Source organism: Xenia sp. Carnegie-2017, unplaced genomic scaffold (genome assembly GCF_021976095.1).
Source record: "Xenia sp. Carnegie-2017 unplaced genomic scaffold, XeniaSp_v1 HiC_scaffold_20, whole genome shotgun sequence".
Lineage (NCBI taxonomy): Eukaryota > Metazoa > Cnidaria > Anthozoa > Malacalcyonacea > Xeniidae > Xenia > Xenia sp. Carnegie-2017.
The window spans coordinates 14288355-14305380 of record NW_025813483.1 but is presented as its reverse complement, the minus strand read 5'-3'; the positions used below and the strand labels follow the sequence as shown (position 1 = coordinate 14305380).

General features: G+C 34.5%; 2 protein-coding genes across 2 annotated transcripts in view; one reads left to right on the top strand and one right to left on the bottom strand.

Annotated features, from left to right (window-relative positions):
- The window catches only part of LOC124443213 (ubiquitin carboxyl-terminal hydrolase 34-like), a 25844-nt gene extending 12511 nt beyond the window's left edge, over positions 1-13333 (top strand). Inside the window, 45 exon segments of the mRNA XM_046993749.1 lie at positions 111-172; positions 174-405; positions 514-569; positions 768-888; positions 957-1046; positions 1135-1237; positions 1621-1796; positions 1929-1994; positions 2061-2207; positions 2303-2359; positions 2453-2530; positions 2602-2866; positions 3217-3419; positions 3826-4311; positions 4550-4623; positions 4687-4759; positions 4858-4944; positions 5021-5095; positions 5272-5408; positions 5634-5676; positions 5826-5930; positions 6004-6048; positions 6114-6218; positions 6740-6805; positions 6876-6957; positions 7242-7299; positions 7388-7424; positions 7928-7960; positions 8093-8141; positions 8214-8299; positions 8851-8934; positions 9015-9121; positions 9292-9466; positions 9537-9697; positions 9773-9851; positions 9952-10078; positions 10216-10323; positions 10504-10608; positions 10690-10814; positions 11437-11560; positions 11637-11722; positions 12094-12150; positions 12220-12303; positions 12380-12514; positions 12612-13333. Of these exon segments, the coding sequence (XP_046849705.1) occupies positions 111-172; positions 174-405; positions 514-569; positions 768-888; positions 957-1046; positions 1135-1237; positions 1621-1796; positions 1929-1994; positions 2061-2207; positions 2303-2359; positions 2453-2530; positions 2602-2866; positions 3217-3419; positions 3826-4311; positions 4550-4623; positions 4687-4759; positions 4858-4944; positions 5021-5095; positions 5272-5408; positions 5634-5676; positions 5826-5930; positions 6004-6048; positions 6114-6218; positions 6740-6805; positions 6876-6957; positions 7242-7299; positions 7388-7424; positions 7928-7960; positions 8093-8141; positions 8214-8299; positions 8851-8934; positions 9015-9121; positions 9292-9466; positions 9537-9697; positions 9773-9851; positions 9952-10078; positions 10216-10323; positions 10504-10608; positions 10690-10814; positions 11437-11560; positions 11637-11722; positions 12094-12150; positions 12220-12303; positions 12380-12514; positions 12612-13064 (5307 nt within the window). The 3' untranslated portion in view covers positions 13065-13333.
- Positions 13288-17026, bottom strand: LOC124443210. Its single transcript, XM_046993746.1, has 6 exons — positions 16877-17026; positions 15544-15787; positions 15179-15439; positions 14504-14748; positions 14047-14325; positions 13288-13693 (listed from the first exon to the last, which is right to left on the bottom strand). Exons 1-6 carry the CDS (start codon positions 17003-17005, stop codon positions 13484-13486), a joined length of 1368 nt encoding a protein of 455 aa, XP_046849702.1. The 5' UTR covers positions 17006-17026; the 3' UTR covers positions 13288-13483.

The following is a 17026-nucleotide window of genomic DNA, read 5'->3' as shown; positions in this document are numbered from 1 at the left end:
ATTGTGACTAGAGGGGGTTTTGATGTTGTGAATGTCGTGTATATAGCTCTACATTTTCGTACATTTTTGTACTACTTTCGTATATTTGATATTTTGTATTGTTTCTTTAGCATTCAGTTCGTTACGAAGCAAGTCGTGGTCTTTTTAATTTGTGTCTAATCATTGTTTCTTTAGCATTCAGTTCGTTACGAAGCAAGTCGTGGTCTTTTTAATTTGTGTCTAATCAAAGAAAACTCCAATGTTAATATGTTGCTTGAAGCATTGCTCAATTTTCTTCCACTTGCGAGAAAAATGAAATGTGTGAAAATTCCTGGTACTCGAACTGTTGGTCCCAGTTCTCGCGAGTATTTCATTCTTCTATTGAGGCTTGTCGACACATTACCCTCAAAGAGAACTGAGAAAGAGGTCGGCCGGGAAACATAAGTCGATTGATTTTTGAAATATTGATGACATAGTTTGGATGTGCTATTTTTGTTTTATTTACTGTTACCCGATTTTGTTTTGTATATTAAGGTTTTGCAAAGTAGTCTTGATTCTTTGGCATCTTATCTTGCTGAGTCTATAATATGGTACGTACCAACACACTCAATCATTATATGTACACCAATATACCTCTTTATTCCTCACTTCTATTTTTATTTTTCAAACCACCCTCCCGTCCCTCTCAATTTTTCCTCAATCGTCATTTCTTTCTCATTCTTTTATTGGTTGTTACTTTTCAAATTTTCTCGTCGTTCATGCTCTTCTCCTATTTTATGAATTCACAGTCATGAAAGCCTCGAGAAAGGACGAAATTCCTACGAAGACGAAACTTTAAGTGGAATGCTTAAACTTTGTGCTGCAGTTGTGCGACAGAATCCCTCATTTAAGGAGTCAAACCAAAGCATCGTAAGACTCTCTATAATTATTTTTTTATTTCACATCACATGACCTTTTCATCGTCTTTTGTTTTGTAGCGATTTCTCAAAAATCTATTCCAGCAATGTTTGTTTGACTTGCCCAAAGATTCGAACGAAATTCATGATGTCCCAAAGTGTCGATCGAAAGTAAAACCCTTTTTTGAGGATTTAGTGTTTATTGCTGTGTTGTTGTCGATTTGTGTTGATGTTGAACGATTTGATTGTTGTGATTTAGGCATCTCGCTTGGCTTCGTTTGATCTATTGCTTGAGCTGAGTCGTGAGTGCGAGAAGAACTTCACGGAGCTTCAGAGTTTACTTCTGGAACATCATTCACCAGGTTTGATATCAATTTAATTCGCATTTGTACAAGAAGTAGGAACATAAATGTTTGAAGATGTTGATCTTCCAGGTAAGTACAGTTTCTGTTGACTGTTGGAGTTGAAATATGTGTTGGTAGGCATCCTTCAGAGTCAAGATGAATTGCCGTTAAGGATGTAAAAACGTCAGTTCAACATGACTACCAACAGTCCTTTTCAACACTACATTTACATGGACAATTTACATCTACCAATAAATAACGATATTCCCGGGCTCGAACTATTCACTATAAAGTAACATGTTATTTTCTCACTTGAACCTAAAATATTTACCGTAAAATACTTATAGTCATAGCTTTGTTTCTTTCCTTTCTATATTCTCTATTGACGTTTCATTGTCTAGATGCAGAGACTGGTCACCATGTTTCTCACGGTTGGCATTATTGGCCTCACGACAATTGTCGATCACCTTGTGGTCTCGCGGGTATGATCAACCTTGGTGCAACATGTTATATGGCCTCATGTATGCAGCAATTGTACATGATGCCTGAAGCAAGAGCGTCTATTCTTAACGTCCAGGTTAGATTGAGATCAGAGATTATACTAACATCCAACACTGGAAAGAAGTATTGCAGTTTTCAGAAGAGAAATTTGTGACGTTGAAAAACTTGATATTGATATTGATGATAGGACAATTTCTTTCCTCCTTAGCCAACTGGTGACCAGAAACTTGACACGTCATTAAAAGAAATGCAGAAAATGTTTTGTTTTTTAATGGTAAGTTAATGAATTAATCTCCAATCTTATGCTGCGACCGATCTTAAATTGATGATTTCTCCATAGGAAAGTGAAAGAAAAGCGTACAACCCAAGATCCTTCTGTAAGACTTACATTATGGATAGAAAACCATTGAATACTGGAGAGCAAAAAGACATGAATGAGTTTTTTACAGATCTTATCACGAAACTTGAAGATATGTCACCAGATATGGTAAAAATATGTCATCAGATATGATATAATGTCAATAAACTAGATGTCTATGCTTCTACTTTTTATACCTTACATTGTGAAATATTTATTTCTAGCGAGAACTGGTTCGAGATTTATTCTGTGGGGAAATCAGCAACAATGTTGTATCATTGGTAACTAACATTTGACAACTAACATTTCTTGCATGTGGAAATGTTCTGTATGATTCGACAAACATTTGTCACGACTGTCATCTCTCTTGTTAGGACTGTTCTCACGTCAGTCAAACCAAAGAGGAATTCTTTTCTATTCGTTGTACTGTTGCCGACATGAAAGATCTCTATGTAAGCACAAGAAGAACTATTTTTTTTAAAATGGTCATCCATCATGAAAGTCGAGATATTTTATATTTCAGGAATCGTTGGATGAAGTGACGATCAAAGACACTTTGGAAGGAGACAATATGTACACTTGTTCTCAATGTGGTAAGAAAGTAAGAGCAGAAAAACGAGCTTGCTTTAAAGTTCTTCCTCGAATTCTATGTTTTAACACGATGAGATACACATTCAATATGGTCACTATGATGAAAGAGAAAGTGAACACTCATTTTTCATTTCCACGTCAACTAAACATGGCACCGTATACGGAGGAATACCTCATGGGAGAGAAAAAAGATCAAGGTATAATATGTTCACACTAACTGACAGCGGAAAATTTGACTTTATCAACAAGTGAAACAACATAGTCAGATTTATTTCTAAACGGAAACCATAACTCTAATCCCAATCCCAATCTTAATCCTAACCTTGAACCCACTGCTTTTGCTTTTGTATTTTTATATTCTTTCGTTTAAAGACTTTAAAAAGTGAAAAGAAACTAGTCATCGTTTCATTTGCATTTTCCCGCCATTTTTTGTCATGCCAAACCACTTTCCTTTCTATCATCACAAGATGGCCACGTTGTCTTCTAAACTATTGTCTATAGTTTGCAAATTTAGAACTTTTTTATGAAACAACTTCTTTAAATTCAGATCCAGAGAAAGATACCACTTACATTTACAACTTAATTGGAGTTGTGGTGCATACTGGGACGGCTGAAGGTGGACATTATTACAGTTTTATAAGAGATCGCACGTCTGGTCAGAAAGATTGCTGGTTTTTGTTTAACGATGCCGAAGTTAAACCGTTTGATCCGCAACAGATAGCGTCTGAATGTTTTGGTGGAGAGATGATGGTAAGATCAAATGTAAAACCAATTTCTGTTAAAAAAAATATAATGGAGTTTTTAAATGACATATCGTACTTTATTTTCCATTAATATACTGCTGTCATAAGTCTTAGTAACCAATTAAAAATCAACATCTCGTTGTTATTGTGTTTAGTTGAAAGAAGAATTTTTGTTATTTATTATATATGTTATTCTAAATCTACAAAAAACTCATTCCTTGCTTTGGCAAACACAGTTGCTACTAGGCAGAACGATGTCATCATTATGAAAATAGTTTGTGTTTCTTCATACAGCTAACCTACGCTCAGTCGAATACATTTTTAGTTATATTTTACATGTTTGGTATGATTTAGTCTTGCTATGATATTTCTCGAGAGTCTAATCTTCAGCAATGTATTTTTCTTTTTATCAGACTAAGACATACGATGCAGTGACGGAGAAGTTTCTCGACTTTTCGTTCGAGAAGACCCACAGTGCTTATATGTTATTTTACGAACGCGAGGAGACAACCCATAGTAAAACAGAATCGAACATTGCAAAAATGGACCCAGAACTGGCTTCTTGGATATGGAAAGACAACATTCAATTTATACGAGATCAACAGATCTTTGACTTGACGTACTATAATTTCATGTGGTTTTTATGCAGTAGAGTAGCGTCTACGTTTACAGATTCGTCGCAGACGACTCTATCGAATGTAAAACTTGCCACTTCTTTCCTACTGGAAACATTTATTCACTCAAAAGAAAAACCTGGTTTAAAAGGATGGAGCGACTTGCTTAATGTTCATTTTGACAACAGTCGTGACGCCTGCGAATGGTTTCTTAATCATATGGCTGAGGACTCCTGGTGGTTGCATCAGATCTTCTTAAAGTGTCCTGTTCAAGCAACAAGACAGGTTAGGAAAGATTCTGTGAGATCCTCAAAATTCATCATAATGCCTCTCAGTAATGGCAAAGCTAGACCAAACTTTGCCTTATACAATGCAAAATCGTTAGTCATTTGGAAAGTCAATTTCATTCTCTGTTAAATCTTTCACCTTAACATAGCGGGCTGTCTTCGTTACTCCCTATCAGTGATTCTTTACCAATCCCGAACAGAATGACTATTAATTCGTTTTTTATGTTTCATTTTAGGTGTTTTCTCGGCTTTGCCTTCATGTTATTCAGATTGTTCGACCGTACCAAGTGGCACTCTACTCTCAAAAAGAGTAAGAAATATTTAGAGCAATGCTCATTATTTCAATTATTTTCTGACATTATGTTATTTTCAGTGTTGAGAAAAGCGGACAAAAACCCGTCACATCTTGTTCAGTGAGAAACTTCGTGCAAGCTGTTTTAAAATTGGTGAGATTACTGCATCATGTCAACTATTTAAAATTTTTCTATGTGATTAATTACAGAAGCATCCTTACTTTTTTTATGCTTTTCTTCTTTTGTCGTAGCTGTCAACAAATGTGAAAAATAACATGAAAAATATGAACGAACTATTCTTGTTTCTTCATCAATTTTGTGAATTTGGAAGTGAAGAGGTTTGCGGTTTAAAAACATTTATAATGCTTTTGAAATGTAATTTTTCTCATTGTCGCGTTATCTTTTTTCATCCAGAGACGATATTTACTGTCTGTCAATGTTATTTCAACGCTGGTTGGTTTTTTCTTCAAACTCAAGTGTAATGATCCAGTACGTACGAGTTTTATTGTATGTTTTTATAATGAACTCTAACAAATACTTGTTATCACTCCTCTTCCTCTTCTCCAGTTCCCTCTCAACCCCCAACGACGACATTTGTACTGGATGCCGTTGAGTTCTTGTACGAATTTCAAATTCCATGACATCCGTTATATTTTATTTTCCAGACGGAGTCAAGCGATGAAGATGACGTCGATGATGATGATGACGACATGGTTCCAATCTTTCCTGAAGAAAAATTCCGACCTTTTGCCCTGGAGAAGATGGTGACAGTGATAGCATTTTTATTGGAAGAATCTAATGGGTATTAAATTTATGGTCCACAGTATTACATAAATAACCATTCATTGATGTGTTTATATGTTTTGTCGGTGGGCATTGCACATTTTGCAAAAACTGTTCTTTGTAACCTCCCCACGTCTTTATTCTCTTGCTTTCGACACCTTTGGTGGCAGATATATGTATGCATGGCAGTATGATTAAATTAGTCTTTATGAAATTGTCTGACAAATTTTGGCAATATTTACAGGCAACTGTCTGAAGTAGACGAGAAATCATTACTTGGTGGAAAGGTATGGTTAACTTGAATGAAATGTGTTTGTAAAATGCTTCATTTCTTTGTTTAACGGTCAATACTTTGCTCGTAGGATTTCCCTTTCATGAAATGTGTTTGTAAAATGCTTTATTCCTTTGATTAACGGTCACTACATTTTGCTCGTAGGATTTCCCTTTCATCTTCGAGATTGTAAAGGACACGGTTAACTTAAAACATACAGGAAATCTTGTTTTCACACTAACTGTGCACAATCAAGAGCTCGCTGAAAAGGTTAATCTCAAAGTCATATATCATTTTTTTATTCCATTTTTTTTCATTACCATTTCATCTCATGTCCCTTCAGATTATTACAACATTAATGTCGTCAGTGAAGAGACTCACAATCGAGGTAAGAAAGTGAAAATCCTTTCCAATTGATATTTTCTCTCTTGACTTGCGTTGTTCTCATTCCAGCAAACTCAGCCATTCTTTAAACTTCTCAATCATCTAACTGAACTCAGTCTCGGATCACCTGGACCGTTCTCATTTACACAGCTCATCTTGGCAAGAATTTGGGAGGTAAAGTTTGTAGTTTTGGAGGAGAGAATGTTCCAATGAACATTTACAAGTTAACAACAGAACAGTCAACGAATGTTGTTCTCATTTAGCGATACTCCCGAGTTCAAACTCTTCACTTTAGTTTTTGTAGTATATCATTGTTCATTTTTTTAATGTAAATACAATGAAACACTTAATGTCGTGAATTTAGTGCCATATGTGTACGAATTAGTTAACTGTAGCCTCTTTCACAAAAATGTCATTTATCAAGCATTTAAACACTAACATATATTGACATACATTAACATATATTAACATAAACAGAAATTGCGTCACGACAGATGTTTCATCTTTATAGGATTTATTTACTATTTTAAGTAGTAAATATTTAAAGATAAATTAGGTTTATTCATTTAATTATGTGTAGAAAGCGTAGAACATTTCGTCGACTTAATTCAGCCCAACCATAATTATACGAGAACAATCATCAACAACTCTTTTTGTTAAATGAAATGTGATAATTTTTTGTTTGTTTACTTCAGGCAGCAGATTACAATGCTTGTGTTTGCTTGGAATGGTTACAGAATGTCGTATCAAAAAATAAAATGGTACTGTGGGTGATTTGTTTACAAAACATTTAAATTGCACATTTTAAAGGAGGTTTTATTTTTCTTGAAGGCTCGACATTTTGTTTTTGATCATATGGATCAATGGGTGGAAAAATTTCTTGTTGCAGACAACAACATTAGAATACGAAATGGTAAGCATCAGAAATACGTAATTTATCCCCTCCCTCACATCATCAGACATAGTTTATATCCTCTCCCTCACATCATCAGATTTAGTTTATATCCCCTCTCTTACATCATCAGCTATAGTTTAAATCCCCTCCCTCACATCATAAGGTGTAGTTTATCCTCTCTCTCACATCATAAGGTGTAGTTTATCCTCTCCCTCACATCTTCCGGCATAGTTCTCATTTCCTTCGCATCATCAGGTATATTTATCCTCTCCCTCTCTTAAAGTATATATTTTTTATTTTAGACTCAGCTTATCTTCTTGTGGCTCTTATTCCTAACAATGCATTCAAACAAGGCTTTCGGTAAGCAATCTATTACATTATAGTGTACATTCTCTCTTTTAAGGCCTCCTCACATCCTCTAACAATCTCTGCGATCCTTCTTTTATAGAACAAAGTCATTTATAACTGCGCAGAAAGATCTCCAGGTTAATATCAATTATCAAATGACATCATCACAACTTACGTCATCATCAGAAATTTTAGTCATAGCGACGGTTATGCATAGGCTGGATAATGCCATTTACTGTATAGTAATTTTCTCAATCGTATCCAAAATCTATGACGTGCAAAAACTTTCATGTTTGTAGATGTAGATCGTCCAGGTTGGTAAAGTCCTGAGAAGGACTGTTGTTGTTGATGTTGACTGACGTTTTGAGAACCTTAGCTGTAGTTATCTTCAAGTGACTCTGAAGTCTAGCTCGACAGTCCTCATGACTTTAATAAGCTGGACGATCTTCATCGACAAACATGTAACGATCATCAAATTATGCACTTTAATGTGAAAACTTGTTGTTTAAGTCGCTCAATCAACACAATACAAAGCTAATTTAAATTCAACAAAGTCTAACAAGAAAAAGTCATTATCCTATAGACAATGTTATATCGCTCATTACTACTTAAATTTAAAATTAATTTTATTTTTATTTAGCTCTCTCCTGACGCTGAAGCTGTCTTGAACAAGGTCGATTACACAACTTTAAGATGCATGAATATTTTCAAAGCAAATGAAATAGTTTCCCTTGCAGGAATTTCTCATGCATTTCTTGATCTGTTATTATAAATACGGTTTTTTTGACATTGTATTTTGTTTTAGGTCTATGTGACGCTGTTAAATCTCATGAGAAAATTTAAAACTTATGCTGGTGAGTGAACGAGTTTGTCATGTTCATTTGATAGTTTTTATTGTTCAATATTGATATTTTTGTTTTATTCAGATCGAAGTCTTCATGGCACGACAAAACTCACCAGTTATTTTGCAATCTTGAATTACTGTCTTATTTCAAACAAACAGAAGGAGTTGGTAAGATAACTCACATTGTTTTCGAAACATCTATTTTTTCAGCAACCGAGATCTTGTTTGTAGATGCTGATCGTCTCTGTTGGGTCGTCAAGAAGACTGTTGGTGTAGTTGTTGATGTTGATTGACTTTTCAGCTTCCTTAGCGGTAGTCAGCTTCATTGTCGAAACGTCATTCAACACCAACATCAACAGCAATAGTCCTTCTGAAGACTGAACTAACATGGACGACCAACATCTAAAAACATGTAATGTTACTCTCAAGTTGAAACTATTTACTTTGTAGTTACCATTTTCAGGATGCTCTTTGTTTTGTGCTTGTTAACATCTAAAAACATGTAATGTTACTCTCAAGTTGAAACTCTTTACTTTGTAATTACCATTTTCAGGATGTTCTTTGTTTTGTGCTTGTTAACATCTAAAAACATGTAATGTTACTCTTAAGTTGAAACTCTTTACTTTGTAATTACCATTTTCAGCATGTTCTTTGTTTTGTGCTTGTTGAAATTATCAGCTGAATATTGATTCAAGGATTGATTTTTTTTTAATTGCTAGTTTACTCCATATTCTCTTCATCTCTGGGAACTATTTCATCCGTTGATGTCCGAACCAAACATCTCAGTGTTCCCAAATAAACAGGTAATAACTTCTACTACCATTTCAAATTAAACATTTTATTAGAAGTACTCATTAAGCATGTGTTTCTCGATCATTTTTAGGCGTTGTTGACATTTTGGTTTCATGTTTGCAATGGTTGTGAAAGGAATGTTGCTTTTATTACTGGAACACATTGTGTTGTTGAAAGTATTCCCTACAATTATATATTGTAAGTGTATGTAGAAAGCACAGACCTGTATTATTATCTTTTCGAGTATCAACCACTCCATCCTTTTCATTGTGTTAATCCTAGTGAATTTATTCCAAATTCCAATTGCATATTTCTCCTCAGTTTTGTCCACTATTGTCTTCTTCTAATGACATGAATCCTACATTTAGATCAAATGATGATCCAGAGGTTATAGCATTCAACAGAAGCGTTCTTCCGGTGTATTACGGTCTGTTACGACTTGGCTGCGAACATTCTCCTCATTTTTCTCGGGAACTCGCGAAACATGCGAACATGTCTTGGGCATTTGAATATCTTACTACAAAAATAAACCAATATCCTAAGGTGAGCTATTTGTATTTTCCAATAAAAATCATTTCATATAATCATTCCTAAAATGAAGCTGTACTCTCAGGCCATCGAGGAACTATTCAACCTCATGAGCTTTTTCTCTGGCAATACACAAAATTTGACCAAACCCTCGGAAATTGCCGCAGCGGCGTCGTTTCGCGAAAAGACAATTAAAATGTATATGACATCATTAGACGGTGGATCCCAGTGGACGACGCTTATTTAGTAAGAAAAGTGGATGTAACTTTTTTTTATCATAACTATGGATGGTTAACGTGAATAATCTTTGTTATATTTTAGTGCATTGAAAATCTTACTACATACAGAAGAAGATAAACTAGCCCTTATAAAGAACAATGGGTTGATGTGCCTAGCAGATGTAAGAATTTTCAGTTTTAGCGAAAGAGCACGCTCGAGCAAATCATCATGTCGAAGAATTTTTTTTTCGTTCATCTCATAAAATATGTGATCGTTTACAGGCATTCACTACTCTACATTTGATGTATCATGAAGCGACTGCATGTCATGTTACTGGTGATCTGATTGAAGTGCTATCTGTAATACTTGATATTTTTAATTGTTGTCGATCAAACATGAATGCCCAAGGTACGTTTGATTGGATTTATTTGCCATTTTTTCTGATTGACGTCGAATAATTTCTATTGTTAATAGTTTTAATTTACATTATCATTATTGTAACATATTTAATTCAAATTATTGATATCGTTATTATTAATTCGTAGACGTTAAAAGTTACATTTTTGGTTGGACAGAAAGGATAGACATGGCGCAGAAGTTGCTGTCGCTTTTAAACTTTTATACTCCTCGAGATATTCGCAACAGTTGTATTGGTATGTTTATAGATACTTCATGTAGAGCTGTGTGTTATGGCACATTCTTAACTTATGCAAGACGAAATATGTGTTGCAAGAAGACAAGAAATTTACTTTAACTGTTCTTATTTACCACAAAAGCTCTTGTTGTTTGAAACTTTCCTTTGAGTAACGGTTATTTATTTTTCATTCATTAAGATGTTCTCGTCACGCTAATATCGATTTATCAAGACGATTGTATTATTTCACTTATTCCTATCGTCTATCAATCGCACAAAACTCGAAAAGATAACCCAGACAAAAGTAAGTGTTTATTACCTGTGTCTGGAAGGTTCTGAGGGGGTGCTTAGGCAACCATATCTATTAACTTTCATTTTTTTACAGTTCCCCTAGGGCCTTTTTTCCCTCGACGTCAAGTGAAGATTTCCATCAGCAGTAAATCGGCCAGACAAATGGCAGTGCCAGAGTTAAATATGGCTCTACATCGTACTTACATCGATTGTGTCAAGGTTCAAGTTTATCTTTTTCATTTTTATTTATTTTTGACATCTTTTGTTGATGATTTCATTAATATTCATTCCCATTATGTCATCAATGATGTCATTGATACTCATTCCCATTATGTCATCAATGATGTCATTGATACTCATTCCCATTATGTCATCAATGATGTCATTGATACTCATTCCCATTATGTCATCAATGATGTCATTGATACTCCTTCTCAATCATCATTGATGTCATTGATACTCCTTCTCAATCATCATTGATACTCCTTCTCAATCATCAATGATGTCATTGATACTCCTTCTCAATCATCATTGATGTCATTGATACTCCTTCTCAATCATCAATGATGTCATTGATACTCCTTCTCAATCATCATTGATGTCATTGATACTCCTTCTCAATCATCAATGATGTCATTGATACTCCTTCTCAATCATCATTGATGTCATTGATACTCCTTCTCAATCATCATTGATGTCATTGATACTCAATCATCAATGATGTCATTGATACTCCTTCTCAATCATCATTGATGTCATTGATACTCCTTCTCAATCATCATTGATGTCATTGATACTCCTTCTCAATCATCATTGATGTCATTTTCTATATGTATTTCAGGGGACTGATGTGACCTACGACAAAGAATTGTCAGAGTTTTTTTCTCCGTATCACCAGTTTGTTGATAAACTTGTCCGTGCTGCTTTAACACGTGATAAATTCAATGAAAACGCCGTAAAATTGAGTAGTTACTTTTATTCTTTCACTGTTTTTTCTACCAATTTTCCAACAAGTCTTCAAATAAAACTTTCTTTCCTCAGGCTGTCTCTTGGCTATGGAAGGCGCTCCGTTACATTTCACGATTTTTACCAAGTTGTGGTTGGAAACATACAACAAATCTCAAGAGGTAGTGATATATTAATATAATTTTTATAAAACCTTATATACAACAGTATATAATAATAATGCAATAACATAATATTACCGTTTGCTATTTAGTTATTATTAGATTAATTATTAAATTATTTATTGATTGTTAGCCAATCAGATAGCTGACAACATTCAAATATGAAGTCAGGCTTGAAATGGAAAAATGAAATGTAATATTTATGGAATAGAAGCAATAAAAGAAATAGATTAGAAAGCAATAGGATGCAAATGACTCTATTCCAACAAAATATAATCATGTATGAGTTAACATGATCAGTCTATATCATGATATGACAGATTCTTATCGTCAAGCAGGCAACATGCAAAAAACTTTTCTCTTTTTTTAAGCTGTCCAAATATAAAACATTCTTGAAAGAACTCTGTCAACAAAATGAATTTATCGAGGTAAAGGAAGCCTTTCATTCTCAAACTAGTTCTGTCTTTATTGATATACACATTCACTTGCGTTTTTAGTACGTCGATCTCATTTTGTTTGAAGAAAGAGCATTAATAAACGTCAGTCCTTCGTATTCCTTTCTATGCTGTATTTTTCCCAGGGTAAAGATTTCAAAATAATGTTTTATATCAACTTTTGTAATAATATGTGATATTTGAACGACTCTCTCGAATTCAGATCTGTTCACGTGTTGCCCACGAGCAATGGAATGCTCTTGTCAATACATTAGTGACGTCAGTGATAGCCGATCAGAATCAGTTCGACTCGTTACAAGCATCTCAAATGGAGGATCTCGCGCGACGTTTAACTGCTGTAAGTGTTTTGTCTTCTTTAACTCGAGTACAACGATGTCAATGTTTATTCATACGATTAATGCAATCTCCTCATTGTGATGGAATTTATTGTTTAGGACTTGCGCGTTTTATCACTTCTCTTCACGGCAAACGCCCCGCAAAAAGATGACGTCAGTGATCTGCTTCTGCCGTGTTTAAGTAAACTTTTAGCAGTTTGTAAAAAACATCAAAAAGTTAAACAGGAGAGACAGAGTGACCTGAGTGAAGGTGGGAAATCAGACAGTGAAAAGAATCGAGCCCAAGCTGACGATGACGCCACTTTGCGACCTCCACCTTGTAAACGACAACGTAGCGAGGAGAGAAAGTTGAGCCCTGAAACGGGTGAATCAAGTTCGAACATTTCGAAAGAAAACGAAGAAAAAATTGAGATGACAAAAGAAAGGAAAAATAATTTGCCCTGTGCTAGCAAAACGAAAGCTCTGGGACAGTTATTCAAGAGAGCAAATCTTGATTGGATGGACACGTTAGCAAAAATTATTGAATCTATGATGAATAAACTACCTCAGTAAAAACATGTGATGTGGTCATGTTGTACCACTGGTCATGTATACCACTTCACTTTTAATTGTTCCATCTCTTGCGGTTTGAACGGTCATCCGGCGCGTGGACTGGGAAGGATACTTAGAAATGTACAATTGAATCGATTATTCAAACGGTAACGCTGTAATTTATTTAAAATATACGTTTTTGAGAGGTTTGATGATCAGTTTATTGAAACAGAACTTCGTCAGATTCAATGATAGAATAAAAGTTTATTAAATTTTGATCATTGATTTTACATCATTGCTTTGATAACATCTCTTATTAATTTTATTAAAATACTTAAACAAATCTTAATTATATATATGTATAACTTTCATGCGTCAGTTACAAACATGTTCACTATAAAGTCGGCAGATCTCTGCTTTGTCATCAAATCGTCAACTGTCTAGCAAACGTGCGGCCACTTATTGCTAATGAGCCCGCGGTCAACAAACTTTTTTTGGTTATTGTCCCATGTGTAATATTTTTCTTTGCTAAAGAAGAACCACTTATTCGTTTTGCGATCAAACCAGGATGCATCAGGATTTCTTGGTGCACCAGGGAAATGAATACTCATGTCTTGGATGAATCGGACATTGTGGTTGTGCATTGAAACCTTCAAAAAAACCCGATGTCGTGAACATTTATTCAAAATATTAAAAATCAAATTGATTTCAATTTATAGATTATTCGAGTTGTGTAAAAAAAGGCAACACTCATTATTCATGAATATCTGCTTTGTTCTACTACCCAAAACATGTTTGGCTTTCGAGATTCAAGAAACTTGTAGTATTAGAAGCTCGACCGTACAATTAGAAGCCATTTTATTTTCCCAGATGCTGAAATTCTTTTGTGCTTTAGAGCAATATGCATTAAGTAGCAATTAGACTATTACATAGTTGCCTTTCAAATATTTATACATTCTGTATAAAGTAAATTATCAGAATTTCACACAAGTATTAAACTTACTTTATAATGTGTGCCATTAACGAAAAAATGTGACCAACTTTCTCCATTTTGCCAATATTGCCCATTTTGCCCATCTTGATAAGCAGATCCAAATTTTTCATTGCTTTTCAAAAAATCTGTAAAGAACGTGGGAATAGCGTAGTGGCTTGTGTACCCATAGAACAATGGTCCCTCTATTCCATGCCAGGTACTAAAGTCATCGAAATTGTAGGGACGTTGTAAATTTGGTATCTTCCGAACCAGATGTTTTTGTCCAAAAAGATGTACTTCACCATAGTTCTTAACATGAGAAAAAACACCGGAAGATTAGTTATGTTTGTTGAAGCTCACATTTCATATTTTCCAAAGCCACTATGAATCACATAAATTTGCCAACAGTTCAAAGGTATTATACAACACACTTTAAACGTATAGAGGATTCCAATTGTTTTAATTTATTAAATTCAAACGCGTTTACCTCAATAAAATGAGCAGCTCGCAAAGGAAACACTTTATCGAACATACCATCCCACATTCCATAGAATGTTCGAATATGCTTTGGCCAAATGTCGTAATAATTAGTGGCTGGATAGGTTTTATATACTGTTCCCGAGTCTCGATAAATTCTCCAAACATGATCGTTATTTATGACCAACAGGGTATCATGGTAATCTCCGAATCTATCGTGCAGTACAGCAGTCACATCTCGTACTAGACATTTGCCTACAGGTGAAATTAATTGTACGTTTTCAATGATTCAAAGAATACAAGCTTTGGAAAAATTAAGATGGACAGAACAAAAGAACAACGAAAGGCTTCGTCGTGGTTATGATCAACACAAAATGTTAACGAAACAACAACAAAAAAATGAAACTGAACTTTCGACTTATAAAATTTAAGCCTTTGAGGCTTTTACCATTTAGTGAACTTTTACTTAGGTGAAATGACGTTTTTTGAGTTGGCAATGAAAGGAGTTACGTCAGCTCGAGTTAAACGGAGTAAATAGTGATAAAATGTGCAATCAAATCCAAGGAAAATTGAATTTATTTCGAGTTATCGAGTTTGAGTTGTTAGGATTTAACTAGAAAAAAGTTCATCCAAATTGTGATTTTTCATTCATTCCCATAAAGAGAGGATAATAAGGTAATCTTACCACATAGTTGGCGCACTTTCACTATGTCGTTCCATGTTAACGTCAATTTTGTATTCTTTACTGCTGGATACATGATATCGTTTGGATTAGTCGAATATTTAACTCCAAGAACGACACCAATTTTGTGCAAGGCCCAGGCGTTGAGGTTTGCACCTCCCACTGTATTTGTCACCCAAGTTTTATCGTCATTTAAATACATTTCACCCTCATTCGCCCAATTGTACGTTTCCACAAAGATGTTATCTTTAGGGTTAAAATGGTCTAAATGGGCAAGAAAGAGTTCTATTATACCAGTTCACTGTTAATTACTGTACGTACTATTTAAATTGTATACTGTTGCTCCTAAGATCTAATCTTTTTCATACTTTTTTTGAAGTAAATCTTGAATTTTGCAACATTCACGTCGCTTGTGTAGTAAAAGATCAATTTAGCAACAGATTCCCACTTGTGCAAGGCATCAGTGAACACTTGTTTTTGAACTTCTTTAGTTAGCTGTGTTGAATATTCCACGATTGTCCAGTGTACAGCAATGGTGCCAAAGTTATTAGTAAGTCGAACAAATCTTTTCCCTCTGTAGTGACGATCTATCGTATCGTTTGATTTTTCTCTCTAAGAACACAAATACTGTCAATACTCTGCATTTCATCATGTTCTCTACGATTTGCTTAGGATTTGGTGCTTCACTGGAGAAGTATCTTTAAATGTCGAGTACATTTTTTAAAATGATTAACAATTTCTTCATTACGAACCATGCGATGATTGATCAAGGTTCTTTTTTCCCTTTGTACCTCCTCCCCCCCTCTGCGGAGCTTTTCTTCGTTAAATATAACCTAATTTTGATAGAACATTTATCTGTTGCATTTCAATGTCGAGTGTCTAATGAAAAAACTAACCCCTAGGCAAGCTTAAGGCATTGGAATCTTTGGAATGCAATCTTGTGCATTTACGTTGATAGAATACTGTCTTCCCAGAACGGAGTACCTTTGAATTTGTTGTATTATTATCAAGTTTACAATAGTTTACTCACAAGCATGGCTTAAACCAGTCACCGATATCATATAATACTTCATGCAATCTGTCAACTCATTGTCGACTTCATAACATTCTGCTTTGACAGATAATTGCATCACATAATTAGGATAAGAACTGTAATGACTTGGAAAAATTGTCCATTTAATAGTTAGTGCGCAGTAGATACGACAGAAGTGTTTCATAAAGGTGTGTTAAAAAGGAGACACCGTTTTTCGTCATAGTATTCAAAAATCAAAAAAACAATAATTCTGTTCTTTTTTGTGTTCTTTTTAATAAAAGCACCACTCGTTCTCTATTTAAAGATGTTAAAGATCAAAGCAAATCTACATAAAATCTTATTTTTTGACTTGATCGAAAGCAGAAAATGAATCTCTCGTAAGAATGAGCAGCGCGTGTGTTTTACAAAGTTTGAAATCAACCAAATAAAAGATTTTTCAATTTACCATTGTTGATTATCTGTACCTGTAAAGATTATAATGCACCTACAGCGTTGTTGCATGCAAGAAGCCAGTCAGGATTTAAAAAACTTAAGGATTTATTCTCTTAAATTGTAATTATTATTAAAAGGAAACATCACCGGCTTTAACGTTTAATCCGACAACTAAAATGATTCAATTCTTTCAGCACGAAATGCTTTTTGTGAATATTTTTTGACGCATTTTTTACCTCGACGTTGTCCAATAGATTCGTTTCTTTATTAAACGACGTAGATCGCGCGTCTGTGGAAATAACATTCCCAAATATGATCATTAGTAGAGGAACGAAGACCCTCATTGTCGCGAACATTGTTTGCATCTTGCTCACACTTGTTGCCTG

What these genes read in the sequence shown, in the direction of transcription:
- LOC124443210 (XM_046993746.1), bottom strand. Translation starts at nt 17,005, where the DNA reads ATGCAAACAATGTTCGCGACAATGAGGGTCTTCGTTCCTCTACTAATG. An exon ending in ATCTATTGGACAACGTCGAG is followed by an intron (nt 15,788 to 16,876) that starts GTAAAAAATGCG and finishes TTGTGTTCTTAG; the next exon opens with AGAGAAAAATCAAACGATAC. An exon ending in TTAATGGCACACATTATAAA is followed by an intron (nt 13,694 to 14,046) that starts GTAAGTTTAATA and finishes GTTTTTTTGAAG; the next exon opens with GTTTCAATGCACAACCACAA.